The sequence below is a fragment of the Chiloscyllium punctatum genome, chromosome 30 (genome assembly GCF_047496795.1).
Source record: "Chiloscyllium punctatum isolate Juve2018m chromosome 30, sChiPun1.3, whole genome shotgun sequence".
In the NCBI taxonomy this organism is placed as follows: Eukaryota; Metazoa; Chordata; class Chondrichthyes; order Orectolobiformes; family Hemiscylliidae; genus Chiloscyllium; species Chiloscyllium punctatum.
The window spans coordinates 11,507,111-11,529,010 of NC_092768.1; the positions used below are offsets into that span (position 1 = coordinate 11,507,111).

Here is a 21,900-nt window from a genome sequence, read left to right on the forward strand (position 1 = left end):
AATAGAAATAGTTTAGCCCAAGAACAACTGCCACAAGTTTCACAGAGAAATCTGCAGATTGTAATCATCACTCTTGGGAAAAGAAACAGTCATTTGTTCCAACAAAGTCTGAAGCAGACTGGAGGATGAGCATCTCATTTTAGAATTAGCCACCTTACACCATTCCCCACCAGCCAAGGGTTGGATCTTGCCCTTACTCACAGTTTGGGGTTTCATATTTTAGCTGTTTCATTATTCACGAATTGTTCAATTAGGTCTGCAACCAAAGTCTTGGGAAGCAGAGGTGGAGAGGGTGGACAGTGTCAACTTCCTCCGAGTGACAATAACCAACAGCCTGTCCTGGATTACCCATGGAGATGTTACGAAGGCACAACAACGCCTCTTCTTCCTCAGGAGGACCCAGGCCCTTCAGTATGATCCATACGGCCCCCTCACCAACTCCGACAGATGCACCATTGGGAGGGGACTGTCCGGGTGTGTTACAGTCTGGGACGGCACCTGCTCTGCCCAGGGACTGTGAGAAACGACAGAGGGTGGTGGGCACAGCCCAGACCAGCACAGGAGGCCACCTTCCCACCACAGACCCCAGTTACACAGCTCACTGACGGGGAAAGGCTGCCAACATCATCAAAGACCCCACCCCGGGAATGTTCTCCTCCCTGTTACATCAGGCAGAAGGTACGGAACGTCGAACACACGCACCAGCAGGTTCAGGAACAGCCGTTATTACACTGATTAATTTCAAAACAAACGTGGATCTTGCTTTAGTGCACCTCCCGTGCAATGTAACCCTGTACCCCTGACTCTGTCCCATCACCCGATCACCTGTACGGCCCCGTTTCTACGACCTGCCTGTACCCCTGACTCTGTCCCATCACCCGATCACCTGTACGGCCCCGTTTCTATGATCTGCCTGTAACCCTGACTCTGTCCCATCACCCGATCACCCGTACGGCCCCGTTTCTATGACCTGCCTGTACCCCTGACTCTGTCCCAGTACCCGATCACCCGTACGGCCCCGTTTCTATGACCTGCCTGTACCCCTGACTCTGTCCCATCACCCGATCACCTGTACGGCCCCGTTTCTATGATCTGCCTGTACCCCTGACTCTGTCCCATCACCCGATCACCTGTACGGCCCCGTTTCTATGATCTGCCTGTACCCCTGACTCTGTCCCATCACCCGATCACCTGTACGGCCCCGTTTCTATGACCTGCCTGTACCCCTGACTCTGTCCCATCACCCGATCACCTGTACGGCCCCGTTTCTATGATCTGCCTGTACCCCTGACTCTGTCCCAGTACCCGATCACCTGTACGGTCTCGTTTCTATGATCTGCCTGTACCCCTGACTCTGTCCCAGTACCCGATCACCCGTACGGCCCCGTTTCTATGACCTGCCTGTACCCCTGACTCTGTCCCATCACCCGATAACCTGTACGGCCCCGTTTCTATGATCTGCCTGTACCCCTGACTCTGTCCCATCACCCGATCACCTGTACGGCCCCGTTTCTATGATCTGCCTGTACCCCTGACTCTGTCCCATCACCCGATCACCCGTACGGCCCCGTTTCTACGACCTGCCTGTACCCCTGACTCTGTCCCATCACCCGATCACCTGTACGGTCTCGTTTCTACGACCTGCCTGTACCCCTGACTCTGTCCCATCACCCGATCACCTGTACGGTCTCGTTTCTACGACCTGCCTGTACCCCTGACTCTGTCCCATCACCCGATCACCTGTACGGCCCTGTTTCTATGATCTGCCTGTACCCCTGACTCTGTCCCATCACCCGATCACCTGTACGGCCCCGTTTCTATGATCTGCCTGTACCCCTGACTCTGTCCCAGTACCCGATCATCTGTACGGCCACGTTTCTATGATCTGCCTGTAACCCTGACTCTGTCCCATCACCCGATCACCCGTACGGTCCCGTTTCTATGATCTGCCTGTACCCCTGACTCTGTCCCATCACCCGTACGGCCCCGTTTCTATGATCTGCCTGTACCCCTGACTCTGTCCCAGTACCCGATCACCCGTACGGCCCCGTTTCTATGATCTGCCTGTACCCCTGACTCTGTCCCAGTACCCGATCATCTGTACGGCCCCGTTTCTATGATCTGCCTGTACCCCTGACTCTGTCCCATCACCCGATCACCTGTACGGCCCCGTTTCTATGACCTGCCTGTACCCCTGACTCTGTCCCATCACCCGATCACCTGTACGGTCTCGTTTCTATGATCTGCCTGTACCCCTGACTCTGTCCCATCACCCGATCACCTGTACGGCCCCGTTTCTACGATCTGCCTGTACCCCTGACTCTGTCCCATCACCCGATCACCTGTGCGGCCCCGTTTCTACGATCTGCCTGTACCCCTGACTCTGTCCCATCACCCGATCACCTGTACGGCCCCGTTTCTATGATCTGCCTGTACCCCTGACTCTGTCCCATCACCCGATCACCTGTACGGTCTCGTTTCTATGATCTGCCTGTACCCCTGACTCTGTCCCATCACCCGATCACCTGTACGGCCCCGTTTCTACGATCTGCCTGTACCCCTGACACTGTCCCACCACCCGATCACCTGTACGGCCCCGTTTCTACGATCTGCCTGTACCCCTGACTCTGTCCCATCACCCGATCACCTGTGCGGCCCCGTTTCTATGATCTGCCTGTACCCCTGACTCTGTCCCATCACCCGATCACCCGTACGGCCCCGTTTCTACGACCTGCCTGTACCCCTGACTCTGTCCCATCACCCGATCACCTGTACGGTCTCGTTTCTACGACCTGCCTGTACCCCTGACTCTGTCCCATCACCCGATCACCTGTACGGTCTCGTTTCTACGACCTGCCTGTACCCCTGACTCTGTCCCATCACCCGATCACCTGTACGGTCTCGTTTCTACGACCTGCCTGTACCCCTGACTCTGTCCCATCACCCGATCACCTGTACGGCCCTGTTTCTATGATCTGCCTGTACCCCTGACTCTGTCCCATCACCCGATCACCTGTACGGCCCCGTTTCTATGATCTGCCTGTACCCCTGACTCTGTCCCATCACCCGATCACCTGTACGGCCCCGTTTCTATGATCTGCCTGTACCCCTGACTCTGTCCCAGTACCCGATCATCTGTACGGCCACGTTTCTATGATCTGCCTGTAACCCTGACTCTGTCCCATCACCCGATCACCCGTACGGTCCCGTTTCTATGATCTGCCTGTACCCCTGACTCTGTCCCATCACCCGTACGGCCCCGTTTCTATGATCTGCCTGTACCCCTGACTCTGTCCCAGTACCCGATCACCCGTACGGCCCCGTTTCTATGATCTGCCTGTACCCCTGACTCTGTCCCAGTACCCGATCATCTGTACGGCCCCGTTTCTATGATCTGCCTGTACCCCTGACTCTGTCCCATCACCCGATCACCTGTACGGCCCCGTTTCTATGACCTGCCTGTACCCCTGGCTCTGTCCCATCACCCGATCACCCGTACGGCCCCGTTTCTATGACCTGCCTGTACCCCTGACTCTGTCCCATCACCCGATCACCCGTACGGCCCCGTTTCTATGATCTACCTGTACCCCTGACTCTGTCCCAGTTCCCGATCACCTGTACGGCCCCGTTTCTATGACCTGCCTGTACCCCTGACTCTGTCCCATCACCCAATCACCTGTACGGCCTCGTTTCTATGATCTGCCTGTACCCCTGACTCTGTCCCATTACCCGATCACCCGTACGGCCCCGTTTCTATGATCTGCCTGTACCCCTGACTCTGTCCCAGTTCCCGATCATCTGTACGGCCCCGTTTCTATGACCTGCCTGTACCCCTGACTCTGTCCCATCACCCGATCACCTGTACGGCCCCGTTTCTATGATCTGCTTGTACCCCTGACTCTGTCCCATCACCTGATCACCCGTACGGCCCCGTTTCTATGATCTGCCTGTACCCCTGACTCTGTCCCATCACCCGATCACCTGTACGGCCCCGTTTCTATGATCTGCCTGTACCCCTGACTCTGTCCCATTACCCGATCACCTGTACGGCCTCGTTTCTATGATCTGCCTGTACCCCTGACTCTGTCCCATCACCCGATCACCCGTACGGCCCCGTTTCTATGACCTGCCTGTACCCCTGACTCTGTCCCATCACCCGATCACCTGTACGGCCTCATTTCTATGATCTGCCTGTACCCCTGACTCTGTCCCATCACCCGATCACCCGTACGGCCCCGTTTCTATGACCTGCCTGTACCCCTGACTCTGTCCCATCACCCGATCACCTGTACGGCCCCGTTTCTATGATCTGCCTGTACCCCTGACTCTGTCCCATCACCCGATAACCTGTATGGCCCCGTTTCTATGATCTGCCTGTACCCCTGACTCTGTCCCATCACCCGATCACCTGTACGGCCCCGTTTCTATGATCTGCCTGTACCCCTGACTCTGTCCCAGTACCCGATCACCTGTACGGCCCCGTTTCTATGATCTGCCTGTACTGCTCCCAAAACACAACTTTTCCCTGTACTTAGGTAAACGTGACTACAGTAAATCTCTCCTCACCTGCTCTCTCCTCACCACAGTCAATAGACAATAGGTGCAGGAGTAGGCTATTCTGCCCTTCGAGCCAGCACCACCATTCAATATGATCATGGCTGATCATCCTTAATCAGTATCCTGTTCCTGCCTTATCTCCATAACCCTTAATTCCACTATCCTTGAGAGCTCTATCCAACTCTTTCTTAAATGAATCCAGAGACTGGGCCTCCACTGCCCTCTGGGGCAGAGCATTCCACACAGCCACCACTCTCTGGGTGAAGAAGTTTCTCCTCAACTCTGTCCTAAAAGGTCTACCCTGTATTTTTAAGCTGTGTCCTCTGGTTCGACACTCACCCATCAGCGGAAACATGTTTCCTGCCTCCAGAGTGTCCAATCCTTTAATAATCTTATATGTCTCAATCAGATCCCCTCTCAGTCTTCTAAACTCAAGGGTATACAAGCCCAGTCGCTCCAGTCTTTCAGCGTAAGGTAGTCCCACCATTCCAGGAATTGACCTCGTGAACCTACGCTGCACTCCCTCAATAGCCAGAATGTCTTTCCTCAAATTTGGAGACCAGAACTGCACACAGTACTCCAGGTGTGGTCTCACCAGGGCCCTGTACAGCTGCAGAAGAACCTCTTTGCTTCTATAACTCAATCCCTCTTGTTATGAAGGCCAGCATGCTATTAGCCTTCTTCACTACCTGCTGTACCTGCATGCTTACCTTCATTGACTGGTGTACAAGAACACCCAGATCCCTTTGTATTGCCCCTTTACCTAATTTGATTCCATTTAGGTAGTAATCTGCCTTCCTCTTCTTGCCACCAAAGTGGATAACCATACATTTATCCACATTAAACTGCATCTGCCATGCATCTGACCATTCACCTAACCTGTCCAGGTCACCCTGTAATCTCCTAACATCCTCCTCACATTTCACCCTGCCACCCAACTTTGTACCATCAGCAAATTTGCTAATGTTATCACTAATACCATCATCTATATCATTAATATATATTGTAAAAAGCTGCGGTCCCAGCACTGATCCCTGCGGTACCCCACTGGTCACTGCCAGCCATTCCAAAATGGAGCCGTTTATCACTACTCTTTGTTTCCTATCAGCCAACTAACTTTCAATCTAAGTTAGTACTTTGCCCCCAATACCATGTGCCCTAATTTTACTCACTAACCTCCTATGTGAGACTTTATCAAAAGCTTTCTGAAAGTCCAGGTACACTACATCCACTGGATCTCCCTCGTCCATCTTCAGAGTTACATCATCAAAACATTTCAGAAGATTAGTCAAGCATGATTTCCCCTTCATAAATCCATGCTGACTCTGACCTAGCCTGTTACTACTATCCAGATGTGTCGTAATTTCATCCTTTATAATTGACTCCAGCATCTTTCCCACCACTGAGGTCAGACTAACTGGTCTCTAATTTCCTGCTTTCTCTCTCTCACTTTTCTTAAAAAGTGACTCTGATCTGAAGGAGCTGATCCCAAATCTATTGAACTCTGGAAAATAATCACCAACGCATCCACAATTTCTTGAGCCACCTCCTTCAGTACCCTGGGATGTAGACCATCAGGCCCCAGGGACTTACCAACCTTCAGACCTAACAGTCTCTCCAACACCAATTCCTGGCAAATATAAATTTCCTTAAGTTCCAGTCCTTCAGCCACTGTTACCTCAGGGAGATTACTTGTGTCTTCCCCAGTGAACACAGATCTGAAGTACCAATTCAATTCTTCTGCCATTTCTTTGTTCCCCGTAATATATTCCCCTGTTTCTCTCTTCAAGGACCTAATTTTAGTCTTAACCATTTTTTCCCTTTCACATACCTAAAAAAGTTTTTACTATCCTCCTTAATATTATTGGCCAGTTTACCTTCGTACCTCATTTTTTCTGTGTATTTCCTTCTTAGTAATCCTCTGTTGTTCTTTAAAAGCTTCCCAGTCCTCCGTTTTCCCACTTATCTTTGCTATGTTATACTTTTTCTCTTTTAACTTTATATGTTTCTTAACTTCCCTCGTCAGCCACAGCCATCCCTGCCTCCTCATAGGATCTTTCTTCCTTTTTGGAATGAACTGATCCTGCATCATCTACATCATACCCAGAAATACCTGCCCTGGTTCCTCCACTGTCATCCCTGCTAAGGTATTGCACCATTGAACTTTGGCCAGCTCCTCCCTCATAGCTCCATAGTTCCCTTTATTCAACTGAAATATTGTCACTTCCGATTGTACCCTCTCCCTCTCAAATTGCAGATTGAAGCTTATTGTATTATGGTCACTACTTCCTAATGGCTCCTTCACTTCGAGGTCACTGACCAATTCTGGTTCGTTACACAATACCAGATCCAGAATTGCCTTCTCCCTGGTCGGCTCCAGCACCAGCTGTTCTAAGAATCCATCTCGGAGGCACTCCACAAACTCCCTTTCTTGGGGTCCAGTACCATCCTGATTCTCCCAGTCTACCTGCATGTTGAAATCCCCCATAACTGTAGTAACATCTTTGTGACAAGCCAATTTCAGCTCCTTATTCAACTTACACCCTACATCCAGACTACTGTTTGGGGGCCTGTAGATAACCCCCAAGAGGATCTTTTTACCCTTCGAATTTCTCAGCTCTATCCACACTGACTCTACATCCCCTGATTCTAGATCCCCCCCCACACAAGGGACTGAATATCATCCCTCACCAACATGGCCACCCCACCCCCTCTGCCCGTCAGTCTGTCCTTACGATAATACGTGTGGCCTTGAATATTCATTTCCCAGGCCCTGTCCACTTGAAGCCACGTCTCAGTTATCCCCACAATGTTGTATCTGCCAATTTCCAAAAGAGCCTCAAGCTCATCCACTTTATTTCTGATGCGTGCATTCATATATAATATTTTTAATTTGTTACCCCCCTCACCCTTCCGATCAATCCCTATTTCACTCAACCTTACGGCATGATCCTTTTTTTTGAGTTTTCTGCTCGGTAGCACTGTCTCCCTCTCTCTGTTCAGTATCAGTGGTGCCCTCAGTGGGAGCAGCACAGCACAGCACTCACGAACAGGAACTGTGGTTAAAGCTCCCCCTTTATACGTACCGACAGTTCGTCAGCGCCTCTCTGACAGCTGCCTGGATGTTTAGTTACTTTTCACCTGGAAGAGAGGGTGCAGTGAGTAATGAGGTGAGAGATTGGACAGGAACACTCCGTGCCTATCCCTCTCCCTGTCCCAGTCCAGTGGGTCTCAGTCTCAGTGTGACACAGATACCCACAAGTGTTTACCTCCTGTAGTATCTCCGGGTCCCTCCCACTGTCTGCCCCATTCACCCCTGGCACATGGCCAGCACGGGGTGGGGTGGGGTTAGGATTTATTGTCCTACCCACTGTTGGCTCCACCCCCACCACCAGGAATAATTCCCATTAACCAGCAGGAATAACCCCATTAACCAGCAGACATAGCCCCATTAACCAACAGGAATAGCCCCCATTAACCAGCAGGAATATTTCCCATTAACCAGCAGGAATCATTCCTATTAACCAGCAGGAATCATTCCCATTAGCCAGCAGGAATCGCGCCCATTAACCAGCAGGAGTAGACCCCATTGACCAGCAGGAATTGTCCCCATTGACCAGCAGGAATAATCCCCATTAATCAGCAGGAATACCTCCCATTAACCATCAGGAATAGACCCCATTAACCAGCAGGAATAACTCCCATTAACCAGCAGGAATAGATCCCATTAACCAGCAGACATAGCCCCATTAACCAACAGGAATAACCCCATTAACCAGCAGACATAGCCCCATTAACCAACAGGAATAGCCCCCATTAACCAGCAGGAATAATTCCCATTAACCAGCAGGAATAATTCCCATTAACCAGAAGGAGTAGACCCCATTGACCAGCAGGAATTGTCCCCATTGACCAGCAGGAATAGTCCCCATTAATCAGCAGGAATACCTCCCATTAACCATCAGGAATAGACCCCATTAACCAGCAGGAATACCTCCCATTAACCAGCAGGAATAGCCCCCATTAACCAGCAGGAGTAGCCCCCATTAACCAGCAGGAATATCTCCTATTAACCAGCAGGAATTGCCCCCATTAACCAGCAGGAATATCCTCATTAACCAACAGGAATAACCCCCATTAACCAGCAGGAATATCTCCCATTAGCCAGCAGGGATAGCTTCCATCAACTAGCAGGAATATCCCCCATTAACCAGCAGGAATAGTGCCCATTAACCAGTAGGAATAGATCTGCCCATTAACCAGCAGGGATAGCTCCCATTAACCAGCAGGAGTAGCCCCCATTAACCAGCAGGAATATCTCCGATTAACCAGCAGGAATATCCTCATTAACCAACAGGAATAACCCCCATTAACCAGCAGGAATATCTCCCATTAACCAGCATGAATATCCCCATTAACCAGCAGGAATATCCCCATTAACCAGCAGGGATAGCTCCCATTAACCAGCAGGTGTAGCCCCCATTAACCAGCAGGAATATCTCCTATTAGCCAGCAGGAATTGCCCCCATTAACCAGCAGGAATATCCTCATTAACCAACAGGAATAACCCCCATTAACCAGCAGGAATATCCCCATTAACCAGCAGGAATATCCCCATTAACCAGCAGGGATAGCTCCCATTAACCAGCAGGAATATCCCCCATTAACCAGCAGGAATATCCCCATTAACCAGCAGGGATAGCTCCCATTAACCAGCAGGAATATCCCCCATTAACCAGCAGGGATATCCCCAATTAACCATCAGGAATTGCCTTCGTTCTCCCTCCATTCAGAGCTGGAAGTTGCTTTGAGGTTAATCTCTATGACCTTTGCCCTGAGTCAGCGTGACCCTCAGCTGTTTACCTTTTCTGCTGGTCCTCCTTCTGTTCCAAACAGCAGGCCGTAAACTGCAAAATCAAACACATAATGGCCATGTGTACACTTTCCAACCAATAACCAGCAGGGATAGACCCCATTAACCAGCAGGAATAGACCCGTTTAACCAGCAGGGTTGGACCCCCATTAACCAGCAGGGATAGACCCCCATTAACCAGCAGGGATACACCCCCATTAACCAGCAGGAATAGACCCCATTAACCAGCAGGAATAGACCCGTTTAACCAGCAGGGTTGGACCCCCATTAACCAGCAGGGATAGACCCCCATTAACCAACAGGAATAGACCCGTTTAACCAGCAGGGATAGACCCCATTAACCAGCAGGAATAGACCCGTTTAACCAGCAGGGTTGGACCCCCATTAACCAGCAGGGATAGACCCCCATTAACCAACAGGAATAGACCCGTTTAACCAGCAGGGATAGACCCCATTAACAAGCAGGGATAGACCGCAATAACCAGCAGGAATAGACCCCGTTAACCAGCAGGGATAGACCCCCATTAACCAGCAGGAATAGACCCCATTAACCAGCAGGGATAGACCCCATTAACCAGCAGGAATAGACCCTATTAACCAGCAGGGATAGACTCCGTTAACCAGCAGGGATAGACCCCCATTAACCAACAGGAATAGACCCGTTTAACCAGCAGGGATAGACCCCATTAACCAGCAGGGATAGACCGCAATAACCAGCAGGAATAGACCCCGTTAACCAGCAGGGATAGACCCCCATTAACCAGCAGGAATAGACCCCATTAACCAGCAGGGATAGACCCCATTAACCAGCAGGAATAGACCCTATTAACCAGCAGGGATAGACCCCCATTAACCAGCAGGAATAGACCCCATTAACCAGCAGGGATAGGCCCCCATTAACCAACAGGAATAGACCCTATTAACCAGCAGGGATAGACCCTCATTAACCAGCAGGGATAGACCCCATTAACCAGCAGGAATAGACCCGTTTAACCAGCAGGGTTGGACCCCCATTAACCAGCAGGGATAGACCCCCATTAACCAGCAGCGATAGACCCCCATTAACCAGCAGGGATAGACCCCATTAACCAGCAGGGATCGACCCCCATTAACCAGCAGGGATAGACACCCATTAACCAGCAGGGATAGACCCCATTAACCAGCAGGAATAGACCCCCATTAACCAGCAGGGATAGACCCCATTAACCAGCAGGGATAGACCCCCATTAACCAGCAGGGATAGACACCCATTAACCAGCAGGGATAGACGCCATTAACCAGCAGGAATAGACCCCCATTAACCAGCAGCGATAGACCCCATTAACCAGCAGGGATAGACCCCATTAACCAGCAGGGATAGACCCCCATTAACCAGCAGGGATAGACCCCCATTAACCAGCAGGATTAGACTCCAGGTATAGAGATACGGAGGGGTGTGGGGGGTATAGGGATACGGAGGGGTGTGGGGGGTATAGGGATACGGAGGGGTGTGGGGGGGGGTATAGTGATACAAAGGGATATGGGGGGGGTATAGTGATACAAAGGGATATGGGGGGTGTATAGTGATACAAAGGGATGTGGGGGGGTATAGTGATACGGAGGGGTGTAGGGGGGTATAGAGATATACCAATGTGACCACTGTAATATATCGTATATAAAACATATCACACTGTAATATAACGTACATAAAATATACCTTGCATGCTAATATAACAGCCATATTGTCGGTGTAATATTGCAGGTGCCACAAGGGCAGGTGGAGGGACAGGTCGTGTTGAGGAGGTGGGGGGGCTGCAGAAGGACTTGGGGAGGCTGAAAAAATATTGGGCAAAGAAGTGGCAGATGGAATCCAATGTGGGAAAGTGTAAGGGTCTGCACTTTGGCAGGAAGAACAGGAACATACTGTTTTCTAAATGGGGAAAGGCTTCAGAAATATGAAATGTGAAAGGACTTGAAAGAATTCCTGAATTCAGACTCCTCAGATAGACAGGTAGGATTAGGTGGCAGTTAGGAAGAGAAATGTAATGTTAGCATTCACTTCAAGAGGGCTAGAATACAAGAGCAGGGATGCACAGCTGAGACTGGATAAGGATCTGGTTTCATCACTGTGGGATATCGTGGTCAGTTTTGGGCCCTGTATCTAAGGAAGGATGCGCTGGCATGGGAGAGGGTCCAAACGAGATTTACAAAGAATGATCCAAGGGATGGAGGGCTTGAGAAGGGTTTGAGGATTCTGGATCTGTGCTCAATTCCAAAGGATGAGAGGGAGGAATCCATTTGAAACTTTGAGAATCCTGAGTGATCTGGATAGAGTGGACATGGAGAAGATGTTGGCACCAGTAGGAGAGACTAGGACCCGAGGGCACAGCTTCAGGGGGAAGGGACCAACCCTTTCGAACTGAGGTGAGGAGGAATTTCCTGAGGCAGAGAGTGGGGAGTCTGGAATTCAGTGTTGCACAAGACGGTGGGGGTTCAGGTCATTGAGTGCATTAAAGATGGAGAGAGAGTGGTTCTTGATTGGTAATGGGGTCAGGGTTACAGAGAGAAGGCAGGAGAATGAGGTTGGGAAAGATAACAATCAAGATCGAATGGTGGAGCAGACTGGATGGGCCGAATGGTCTACTCCTGCTGCTGTTTTGCCCATTGTGGGGTTTATTGGGACCTTCAGTGTAGTCGAACTGCCCTTGGGGATGTGACTGAGAGTTACAGATCTCCTGACTGATCGTTCAATGTACCGTTGGGCTGTTTACCTTTCTCCATGAATATCCAGTAGAGGAACTTTAATATTCCGTACACAATAAAAGCACAGAGAAACATCCCAATGGCATCATCAAGGGATGGGCCAGACGCTCCTGTGGACAGAGGATCAGAGACATTCCTCAGCAGCCCCATGGACTCAGTGACAACAACGCTCCGATCATCACCATCCCACCCGGATACTCAATGTCCCTAATAACGACAAGTCTCCCATCATCACCATCCCGCCCGGATACTCAATGTCCCTAATAACGACAAGTCTCCGATCATCACCATCCCGCCCGGATACTCAATGTCCCTATAAACGACAAGTCTCCCATCGTCACCATCCCGCCCGGATACTCAATGTCCCTAATAACGACAAGTCTCCCATCGTCACCATCCCGCCCGGATACTCAATGTCCCTAATAACGACAAGTCTCCCATCGTCACCATCCCGCCCGGATACTCAATGTCCCTAATAACGACAAGTCTCCCATCGTCACCATCCCGCCCGGATACTCAATGTCCCTAATAACGACAAGTCTCCCATCGTCACCATCCCGCCCGGATACACAATGTCCCTAATAACGACAAGTCTCCCAACGTCACCATCCCGCCTGGATACTCAATGTCCCTAATAACGACAAGTCTCCCATCATCACCATCCCGCCCGGATACTCAATGTCCCTAATAACGACAAGTCTCCGATCATCACCATCCCGCCCGGATACTCAATGTCCCTAATAACGACAAGTCTCCCATCATCACCATCCCGCCCGGATACTCAATGTCCCTAATAACGACAAGTCTCCCATCGTCACCATCCCGCCCGGATACTCAATGTCCCTAATAACGACACGTCTCCGATCGTCACCATCCCGCCCGGATACTCAATGTCCCTAATAACGACAAGTCTCCCATCGTCACCATCCCGCCCGGATACTCAATGTCCCTAATAACGACAAGTCTCCCATCGTCACCATCCCGCCCGGATACTCAATGTCCCTAATAACGACAAGTCTCCCATCGTCACCATCCCGCCCAGATTCCGATATGGGCTGATCGCAGGATAATGGGTTGAATTTGGTCTGAGAAACCTGTCTATCATGGAGGATTGGGCCATAGGGTCTTGTCTCTGCCCTGTGGCCCAGTTTCCCCCCTTTAGCACTCCGCCTCCCACGCACCATTTACCTGCGACCTTCAGAGTGACGGTCTTGCGCACGGGGGTCTTGATGGAGTCATGGTCGACGTAGCAGGTGTAGGTGGTGAGGTGGTCCTCCCAGCTGGGCACCACCCTCAGGTAACTGCTCATGTTGTATGTTCCATCGGGATTTTGACGGTGCCCACTCAGCAAACTGTCAGTGATGTGCTCCGAGCTACTGTTCCCCGCTACACCCTTCCTGGTCCAGCTCACCGTCACATCCAGTGGGTAATAGGAGGAGACATCGCAGGTCACTGTCTGCTCCTGGCCGGGCACCAGCACCAGAGGATCTGGACTCACCGTCACCTTGGGACGCTCTACCAACAGAGATCAGGCTCCGTTACTCACCCACACCACACCACACTGCCCGTCCCACCAGCGTCACAGTGGTTAGCACTGCTGCCTCACTGCAGGATTCTATGGCCTCAGGTGACTGTCTGTGTGAGGCTGGAACATTCTCCCCGTGTCTGTGTGGGTTTCCTCCGGGTGCTCCGGTTTCCTCCCACAGTCCAAAGAAGTGCAGGTTAGGGTGGATTGGTCATGGGAAATTGTCCCATAGTGCTCAGGGATGTGTAGGTTAGGGTGGATTGGCCATGGGAAATTGTCCCATAGTGCCCAGGGATGTGCAGGTTAGGGTGGATTGGCCATGGGAAATTGTCCCATAGTGTCGCAGGGATGTGCAGGTCAGGGTGGATTGGCCATGGGAAATTGTCCCATAGCGCCCAGGGATGTGTAGGTTAGGGTGGATTGGCCATGGGAAATTGTCCCATAGTGCCCAGGGATGTGTAGGTTAGGGTGGATTGGTCATGGGAAATTGTCCCATAGTGCCCAGGGATGTACAGGTTAGGGTGGATTGGCCGTGGGAAATTGTCCCATAGTGACCAGGGATGTGCAGGTTAGGGTGGATTGGCCATGGGAAATTGTCCCATAGTGCCCAGGGATGTGCAGGTTAGGGTGGATTGGCCATGGGAAATTGTCCCATAGTGTCACAGGGATGTGTAGGTTAGGGTGGATTGCCCATGGGAAATTGTCCCATAGTGTCCAGGGATGTGCAGGTTAGGGTGGATTGGCCATGGGAAATTGTCCCATAGTGCTCAGGGATGGGCAGGTTAGGGTGGATTGGCCATGGGAAATTGTCCCATAGTGCCCAGGGATGTGCAGGTTAGGGTGGATTGGCCATGGGAAATTGTCCCATAGTGTCACAGGGATGTGCAGGTCAGGGTGGATTGGCCATGGGAAATTGTCCCATAGTGCCCAGGGATGTGTAGGTTAGGGTGGATTGGCCATGGGAAATTGTCCCATAGTGTCCCAGGGATGTGTAGGTTAGGGTGAATTGGCCATGGGAAATTGTCCCATAGTGCCCAGGGATGTGCAGGTTAGGGTGATTGGCCATGGGAAATTGTCCCATAGTGCCCAGGGATGTGCAGGTTAGGGTGGATTGGCCATGGGAAATTGTCCCATAGTGCCCAGGGATGTGCAGGTTAGGGTGGATTGGCCATGGGAAATTGTCCCATAGTGCCCAGGGATGTGTAGGTTAGGGTGGATTGGCCATGGGAAATTGTCCCATAGTGTCCAGGGATGTGCAGGTTAGGGTGGATTGGTCAGGGGGTAAGTGTAGGATCGGGGTATGTGTCTGGGTGGGTTAATCTTCAGAGGGTCGGTGTGAATGTTTTGGGCCGAAGGGCCTGTTTCCACACTGTAGGGATTCGATACTATCTCACCCCTTCACTGTGGGTCAGAGATCATTAATCATACCCAGTCAGTGACCTCTGGAGCCCAGGATAATGCTGTCACCATTGAGATAGTGTGTAACCATTGAAGGGTGGAGGTGCACCCCCTTCCCTCACAGGTATCAGCGCTCTGCTGGTAAACCAGACAGCCACGTTCTTGGGAACTGGGTTCAAATCCAGCCATGCCCACACAGGGTGGGATTTGGTTTCCATTACAAATGAAAATCTGAAAATAAGAATAGAATGCTGACCGTGAGTCCGTGTTGGATAGGAATTACAAACCTACCTGTTCCTCAGGGAAGGAAGCTGCCCTGGCTGACCATCCAACTCAGTCTCCCCTGCCCAGTCCTGGTCATCAGGACCATCCTGCCTGTGTTTACCCTGTCCAATCCCTGTTGGGATTTTATACCTTTCTGAGATCCCACCCCACCTCCTCATTCTCCTAACCTCCAGTGAACATAATCCCAACCCCATCCGGTCTCTCTTCCTCAGTCAGTCCTGTCATCCCAGGGATCAGTTTGGGAAACCATCGCTGTTCTCCCTCCCGTCGCCAGGACATCTTTCCCCAGACACAGAGACCCCCAAAACTGTACCGGACCCTGGCGGGGTGGGTCTCACCAATACCCCCCTGGTCCAGTTACAGCGAGACCTCCCTGCTCCTGTACTCCAAGCCTCTCGTTATGGAGGCCAACCAATTGGAGTCACTTTCCTGAGCTCCTCACCCTCCCGACTTGGAAACGTATCGCCCATTCCTTCCAAACCCACGACCACTTCCACCCAGAAGGACAAGGGGCAGCAGATCCATGGGGACCCCACCCCCTGCAAGTTCCCCTCCGAGCCCCTCCCCATCCCGACTTGGAAATATATCGGCCGTTCCTTCAGTATTTACCTGTGATTTGGAGTTGGATGGATTGCTGAGCGTGCAGGTTTACCTGTGATTTGGAGGTGGATGGATTGCTGAGCGTGTAGGTTTACCTGTGATTTGGAGTTCGATGGATTGCTGAGTGTGTAGGTTTACCTGTGATTTGGAGTTCGATGGATTGCTGAGCGTGTAGGTTTACCTGTGATTTGGAGGTGGATGGATTGCTGAGCGTGCAGGTTTACCTGTGATTTGGAGGTGGATGGATTGGTGAGCGTGTAGGTTTACCTGTGATTTGGAGTTCGATGGATTGCTGAGTGTGTAGGTTTACCTGTGATTTGGAGGTGGATGGATTGCTGAGCGTGTAGGTTTACCTGTGATTTGGAGTTCGATGGATTGCTGAGCGTGTAGGTTTACCTGTGATTTGGAGGTGGATGGATTGCTGAGTGTGTAGGTTTACCTGTGATTTGGAGGTGGATGGATTGCTGAGTGTGTAGGTTTACCTGTGATTTGGAGGTGGATGGATTGCTGAGCGTGTAGGTTTACCTGTGATTTGGAGGTGGATGGATTGCTGAGCGTGTAGGTTTACCTGTGATTTGGAGTTCGATGGATTGCTGAGCGTGTAGGTTTACCTGTGATTTGGAGGTGGATGGATTGCTGAGTGTGTAGGTTTACCTGTGATTTGGAGGTGGATGGATTGCTGAGTGTGTAGGTTTACCTGTGATTTGGAGTTCGATGGATTGCTGAGCGTGTAGGTTTACCTGTGATTTGGAGTTCGATGGATTGCTGAGCGTGTAGGTTTACCTGTGATTTGGAGTTCGATGGATTGCTGAGCGTGTAGGTTTACCTGTGATTTGGAGTTCGATGGATTGCTGAGCGTGTAGGTTTACCTGTGATTTGGAGTTCGATGGATTGCTGAGCGTGTAGGTTTACCTGTGATTTGGAGTTCGATGGATTGCTGAGCGTGTAGGTTTACCTGTGATTTGGAGGTGGATGGATTGCTGAGCGTGTAGGTTTACCTGTGATTTGGAGTTTGATGGATTGCTGAGCGTGTAGGTTTACCTGTGATTTGGAGGTGGATGGATTGCTGAGTGTGTAGGTTTACCTGTGATTTGGAGGTGGATGGATTGCTGAGTGTGTAGGTTTACCTGTGATTTGGAGGTGGATGGATTGCTGAGTGTGTAGGTTTACCTGTGATTTGGAGGTGGATGGATTGGTGAGCGTGTAGGTTTACCTGTGATTTGGAGTTCGATGGATTGCTGAGCGTGTAGGTTTACCTGTGATTTGGAGGTGGATGGATTGCTGAGCGTGTAGGTTTACCTGTGATTTGGAGGTGGATGGATTGGTGAGCGTGTAGGTTTACCTGTGATTTGGAGGTGGATGGATTGGTGAGTGTGTAGGTTTACCTGTGATTTGGAGTTCGATGGATTGCTGAGCGTGTAGGTTTACCTGTGATTTGGAGGTGGATGGATTGCTGAGCGTGTAGGTTTACCTGTGATTTGGAGTTCGATGGATTGCTGAGCGTGTAGGTTTACCTGTGATTTGGAGGTGGATGGATTGCTGAGCGTGTAGGTTTACCTGTGATTTGGAGTTCGATGGATTGCTGAGTGTGTAGGTTTACCTGTGATTTGGAGTTCGATGGATTGCTGAGCGTGTAGGTTTCCCTGTGATTTGGAGGTGGATGGATTGCTGAGTGTGTAGGTTTACCTGTGATTTGGAGTTCGATGGATTGCTGAGTGTGTAGGTTTAGCTGTGATTTGGAATTCGGTGGATTGCTGAGCGTGTAGGTTTACCTGTGATTTGGAGTTCGATGGATTGCTGAGCGTGTAGGTTTACCTGTGATTTGGAGTTCGATGGATTGCTGAGCGTGTAGGTTTACGTGTGATTTGGAGGTGGATGGATTGCTGAGCGTGTAGGTTTACCTGTGATTTGGAGTTCGATGGATTGCTGAGCGTGTAGGTTTAGCTGTGATTTGGAGGTGGATGGATTGCTGAGTGTGTAGGTTTACCTGTGATTTGGAGGTGGATGGATTGCTGAGCGTGTAGGTTTACCTGTGATTTGGAGTTCGATGGATTGCTGAGCGTGTAGGTTGACCTGTGATTTGGAATTCGGTGGATTGCTGAGCGTGTAGGTTTACCTGTGATTTGGAGGTGGATGGATTGCTGAGCGTGTAGGTTTACCTGTGATTTGGAGTTCGATGGATTGCTGAGCGTGTAGGTTTACCTGTGATTTGGAGGTGGATGGATTGCTGAGCGTGTAGGTTTACCTGTGATTTGGAGGTCGATGGATTGCTGAGCGTGTAGGTTTACCTGTGATTTGGAGTTCGATGGATTGCTGAGCGTGTAGGTTTACCTGTGATTTGGAGGTGGATGGATTGCTGAGCGTGTAGGTTTACCTGTGATTTGGAGTTCGATGGATTGCTGAGCGTGTAGGTTTACCTGTGATTTGGAATTCGGTGGATTGCTGAGCGTGTAGGTTTACCTGTGATTTGGAGGTCGATGGATTGCTGAGCGTGTAGGTTTACCTGTGATTTGGAGTTCGATGGATTGCTGAGCGTGTAGGTTTACATGTGATTTGGAATTCGGTGGATTGCTGAGCGTGTAGGTTTACCTGTGATTTGGAGGTCGATGGATTGCTGAGTGTGTAGGTTTACCTGTGATTTGGAGTTTGATGGATTGCTGAGCGTGTAGTTTTACCTGTGATTTGGAGGTGGATGGATTGCTGAGCGTGTAGGTTTACCTGTGATATGGAATTCGGTGGATTGCTGAGCGTGTAGGTTTACCTGTGATTTGGAGGTGGATGGATTGCTGAGTGTGTAGGTTTACCTGTGATTTGGAGTTCGATGGATTGCTGAGTGTGTAGGTTTACCTGTGATTTGGAGGTGGATGGATTGCTGAGCGTGTAGGTTTACCTGTGATTTGGAGTTCGATGGATTGCTGAGCGTGTAGGTTTACCTGTGATTTGGAGGTGGATGGATTGCTGAGCGTGTAGGTTTACCTGTGATTTGGAGTTCGATGGATTGCTGAGTGTGTAGGTTTACCTGTGATTTGGAGTTCGATGGATTGCTGAGTGTGTAGGTTTACCTGTGATTTGGAGTTCGATGGATTGCTGAGCGTGTAGGTTTACCTGTGATTTGGAGTTCGATGGATTGCTGAGCGTGTAGGTTTACCTGTGATTTGGAGTTCGATGGATTGCTGAGTGTGTAGGTTTACCTGTGATTTGGAGTTCGATGGATTGCTGAGCGTGTAGGTTTACCTGTGATTTGGAGTTCGATGGATTGCTGAGCGTGCAGGTTCGGCATGTAGATGGTGCAGATGTAGCTGCCCTCGTGCCTGATCTCCACGTTTCGGATTAACAGTGAGGCGTTCCCCCGGCTGTGCGCCTCGTAAAAGAACATCTCTGTGCCAGCCTCTGCCATGTCCACCCGGTCGTGGGCACCGTTGTAAGCGTAGACCAAGTGCCCACTGCCCTTGAACTGGTAACGCCACTCCACGGCGAAGCCAGTCTGCCTGTCCATGGCAAATCCGCAGTCCAGGAGGACATCATGCCCCAGTCCCGTCGTCACGCTCGGAGTGCGGGAGAAGACGTTCAGGACAACTGCGGGAGAGGAGAGGTCATCGTTATGGGAAAACCAGGAACGCACAAAATGGGCTGGGCTGGGGAGCGCTGGCCGTCCTGTGAAGGGGGTTATTACCTGCGCACCTCCTCTTCTCTGGGTCACAATGATGTGCTTTCACAACCAGAGGCTGGAGTGGGCCATTTGGCCCATCGATCCTGATCCACCATTCAGTCAGATTATGGCTGACCTTCCTGTGACCTCAGCTCCACTGACCCCACCCACCCTCCATCACCCTGAATTCCCTTACTGCTCGGAAATCAATTCATCTTCACTTTGAAAGCATTCAACAAGGTAGTCCCAACCACTTCCCTGAGGAGAGGATTCCACAGATTCCCAACCCCCTGGGTGATGAAGTTCCTCCTCAGCTCAGTCCGAAATCTGCTCCCCCTCATTTTGAGGCTCCGCCCCCCCTAATTCTAGTTTCACCTGCCAGTGGAAATTCTCCCTGCTTCTATCTCATTCATTCCCTTCATAATTTTATATGTTTCTGTTCGATCCCCTCTCATTCTTCTGAATTCCAATCAATATAATCCCAGTCTGCTCAGTCTCTCCTCATAAACCAACCCCCTCGACTCTGGAATCAACCGAGTGACCCTCCTCTGCACCCCCTCCAGTGCCAATACATCCTTTCTCAGGTAAGGAGACCAAAACTGCACGCAGAGCTCCAGGTATACTCTCACCAGCACTGTGTACAGCTGCAACATAACCTCCCTGCTTTTAAACTCCATCCCTTTAGCAATGAAGGACAATATTCCATTGGCCTTCCTAATGACCTGCTGCACCAGCAGACCAAGCTCCTGTGATTCATGCACAAGGACACCCAGGTCCCCCTGCATAGCAGCTGGTCTCCATCTACTCCCATCAAGTCCCAACCTGCTCAGTGGCACATCCCCAGACAGCTCCTCCCTTCCCCTCCTCCATCCTCTGTCCCCCTTCCAGAGGATCGGCTGAGGAAACTCCCCCTCCCAGCGCTCTGTCTGAGACCAGTGTCTTTAAGGCAGGACTAATACCCTGTGTGGGGTTTGCACATTCTCCCCATGTCTGTGTGGGTTTGCTACGAGTGCGCCATTTTCCTCCCATAGTGCCCAGGGATGTGCAGGTTAGGGTGGATTGGCCATGTGAAATTGTCCCATAGTGCCCAGGGATGTATAGGTTAGGGTGGATTGGCCATGGGAAATTGTCCCATAGTGCCCAGGGATGTGCAGATTAGGGTGGATTGGCCATGGGAAATTGTCCCATAGTGCCCAGGGATGTGTAGGTTAGGGTGGATTGGTCATGGAAATTGTCCCATAGTGTCCAGGGATGTGTAGGTTAGGGTGGATTGGCCATGGGAAATTGTCCCATAGTGTCCAGGGATGTGTAGGTTAGGGTGGATTGGCCATGGGAAATTGTCCCATAGTGTCCAGGGATGTGTAGGTTAGGGTGGATTGGCCATAGGAAATTGTCCCATAGTGCCCAAGGATGTGTAGGTTAGGGTGGATTGGCCATGGGAAATTGTCCCATAGTGTCCAGGGATGTGCAGGTTAGGGTGGATTGGCCATGGGAAATTGTCCCATAGTGCCCAGGGATGTGTAGGTTAGGGTGGATTGGCCATGGGAAATTGTCCCATAGTGCCCAGGGATGTGTAGGTTAGGGTGGATTGGTCATGGGAAATTGTCCCATAGTGTCCAGGGATGTGTAGGTTAGGGTGGATTGGCCATGGGAAATTGTCCCATAGTGTCCAGGGATGTGTAGGTTAGGGTGGATTGGCCATGGGAAATTGTCACATAGTGCCCAGGGATGTGCAGGTTAGGGTGGATTGGTCATGGGGAATTGTCCCATTGTGTCCAGGGATGTGTAGGTTAGGGTGGATTGACCATGGCAAATTGTCACATAGTGCCCAGGGATGTGTAGGTTAGGGTGGATTGGCCATGGGAAATTGTCACATAGTGCCCAGGGATGTACAGTTTAGGGTGGATTGGCCATGGGAAATTGTCACATAGTGCCCAGGGATGTGCAGGTTAGGGTGGATTGGTCATGGGAAATTGTCCAATCATGTGCCAGGGATGTGCAGGTTAGGGTGGGTTGGCCGTGGGAAATTGTCCCATAGTGCCCAGGGATGTGCAGGTTAGGGTGGATTGGCCATGGGAAATTGTCCCATAGTGCCCAGGGATGTGCAGGTTAGAGTGGATTGGCCATGGGGAATTGTCCCATAGTGCCCAGGGATGTGCAGGTTCGGGTGGGTTAGCCATGGGAAATTGTCCCATAGTGCCCAGGGATGTGCAGGTTAGGGTGGATTGGCCATGGGAAATTGTCCCATAGTGCCCAGGGATGTGCAGGTTC

At 50.9% G+C, this 21,900-nt stretch overlaps 2 protein-coding genes across 4 annotated transcripts in view; both read right to left on the reverse strand.

Annotated features, from left to right (window-relative positions):
* LOC140455173 (uncharacterized) overlaps window positions 1–21,900 on the reverse strand; it is a 459,457-nt gene that overhangs the window by 259,039 nt on the left and 178,518 nt on the right. The window lies entirely within an intron of this gene.
* The window catches only part of LOC140455045 (tapasin-like), a 35,444-nt gene that overhangs the window by 1,861 nt on the left and 11,683 nt on the right, over window positions 1–21,900 (reverse strand). The window contains exons 4-8 of the mRNA XM_072549712.1: window positions 19,215–19,556; window positions 13,361–13,687; window positions 12,181–12,282; window positions 9,421–9,464; window positions 7,644–7,698 (exon numbers count right to left, since the gene is read on the reverse strand). Of these exons, the coding sequence (XP_072405813.1) occupies window positions 7,684–7,698; window positions 9,421–9,464; window positions 12,181–12,282; window positions 13,361–13,687; window positions 19,215–19,556 (830 nt within the window). The 3' untranslated portion in view covers window positions 7,644–7,683. The remainder of the gene's footprint in view (window positions 1–7,643; window positions 7,699–9,420; window positions 9,465–12,180; window positions 12,283–13,360; window positions 13,688–19,214; window positions 19,557–21,900) is intronic.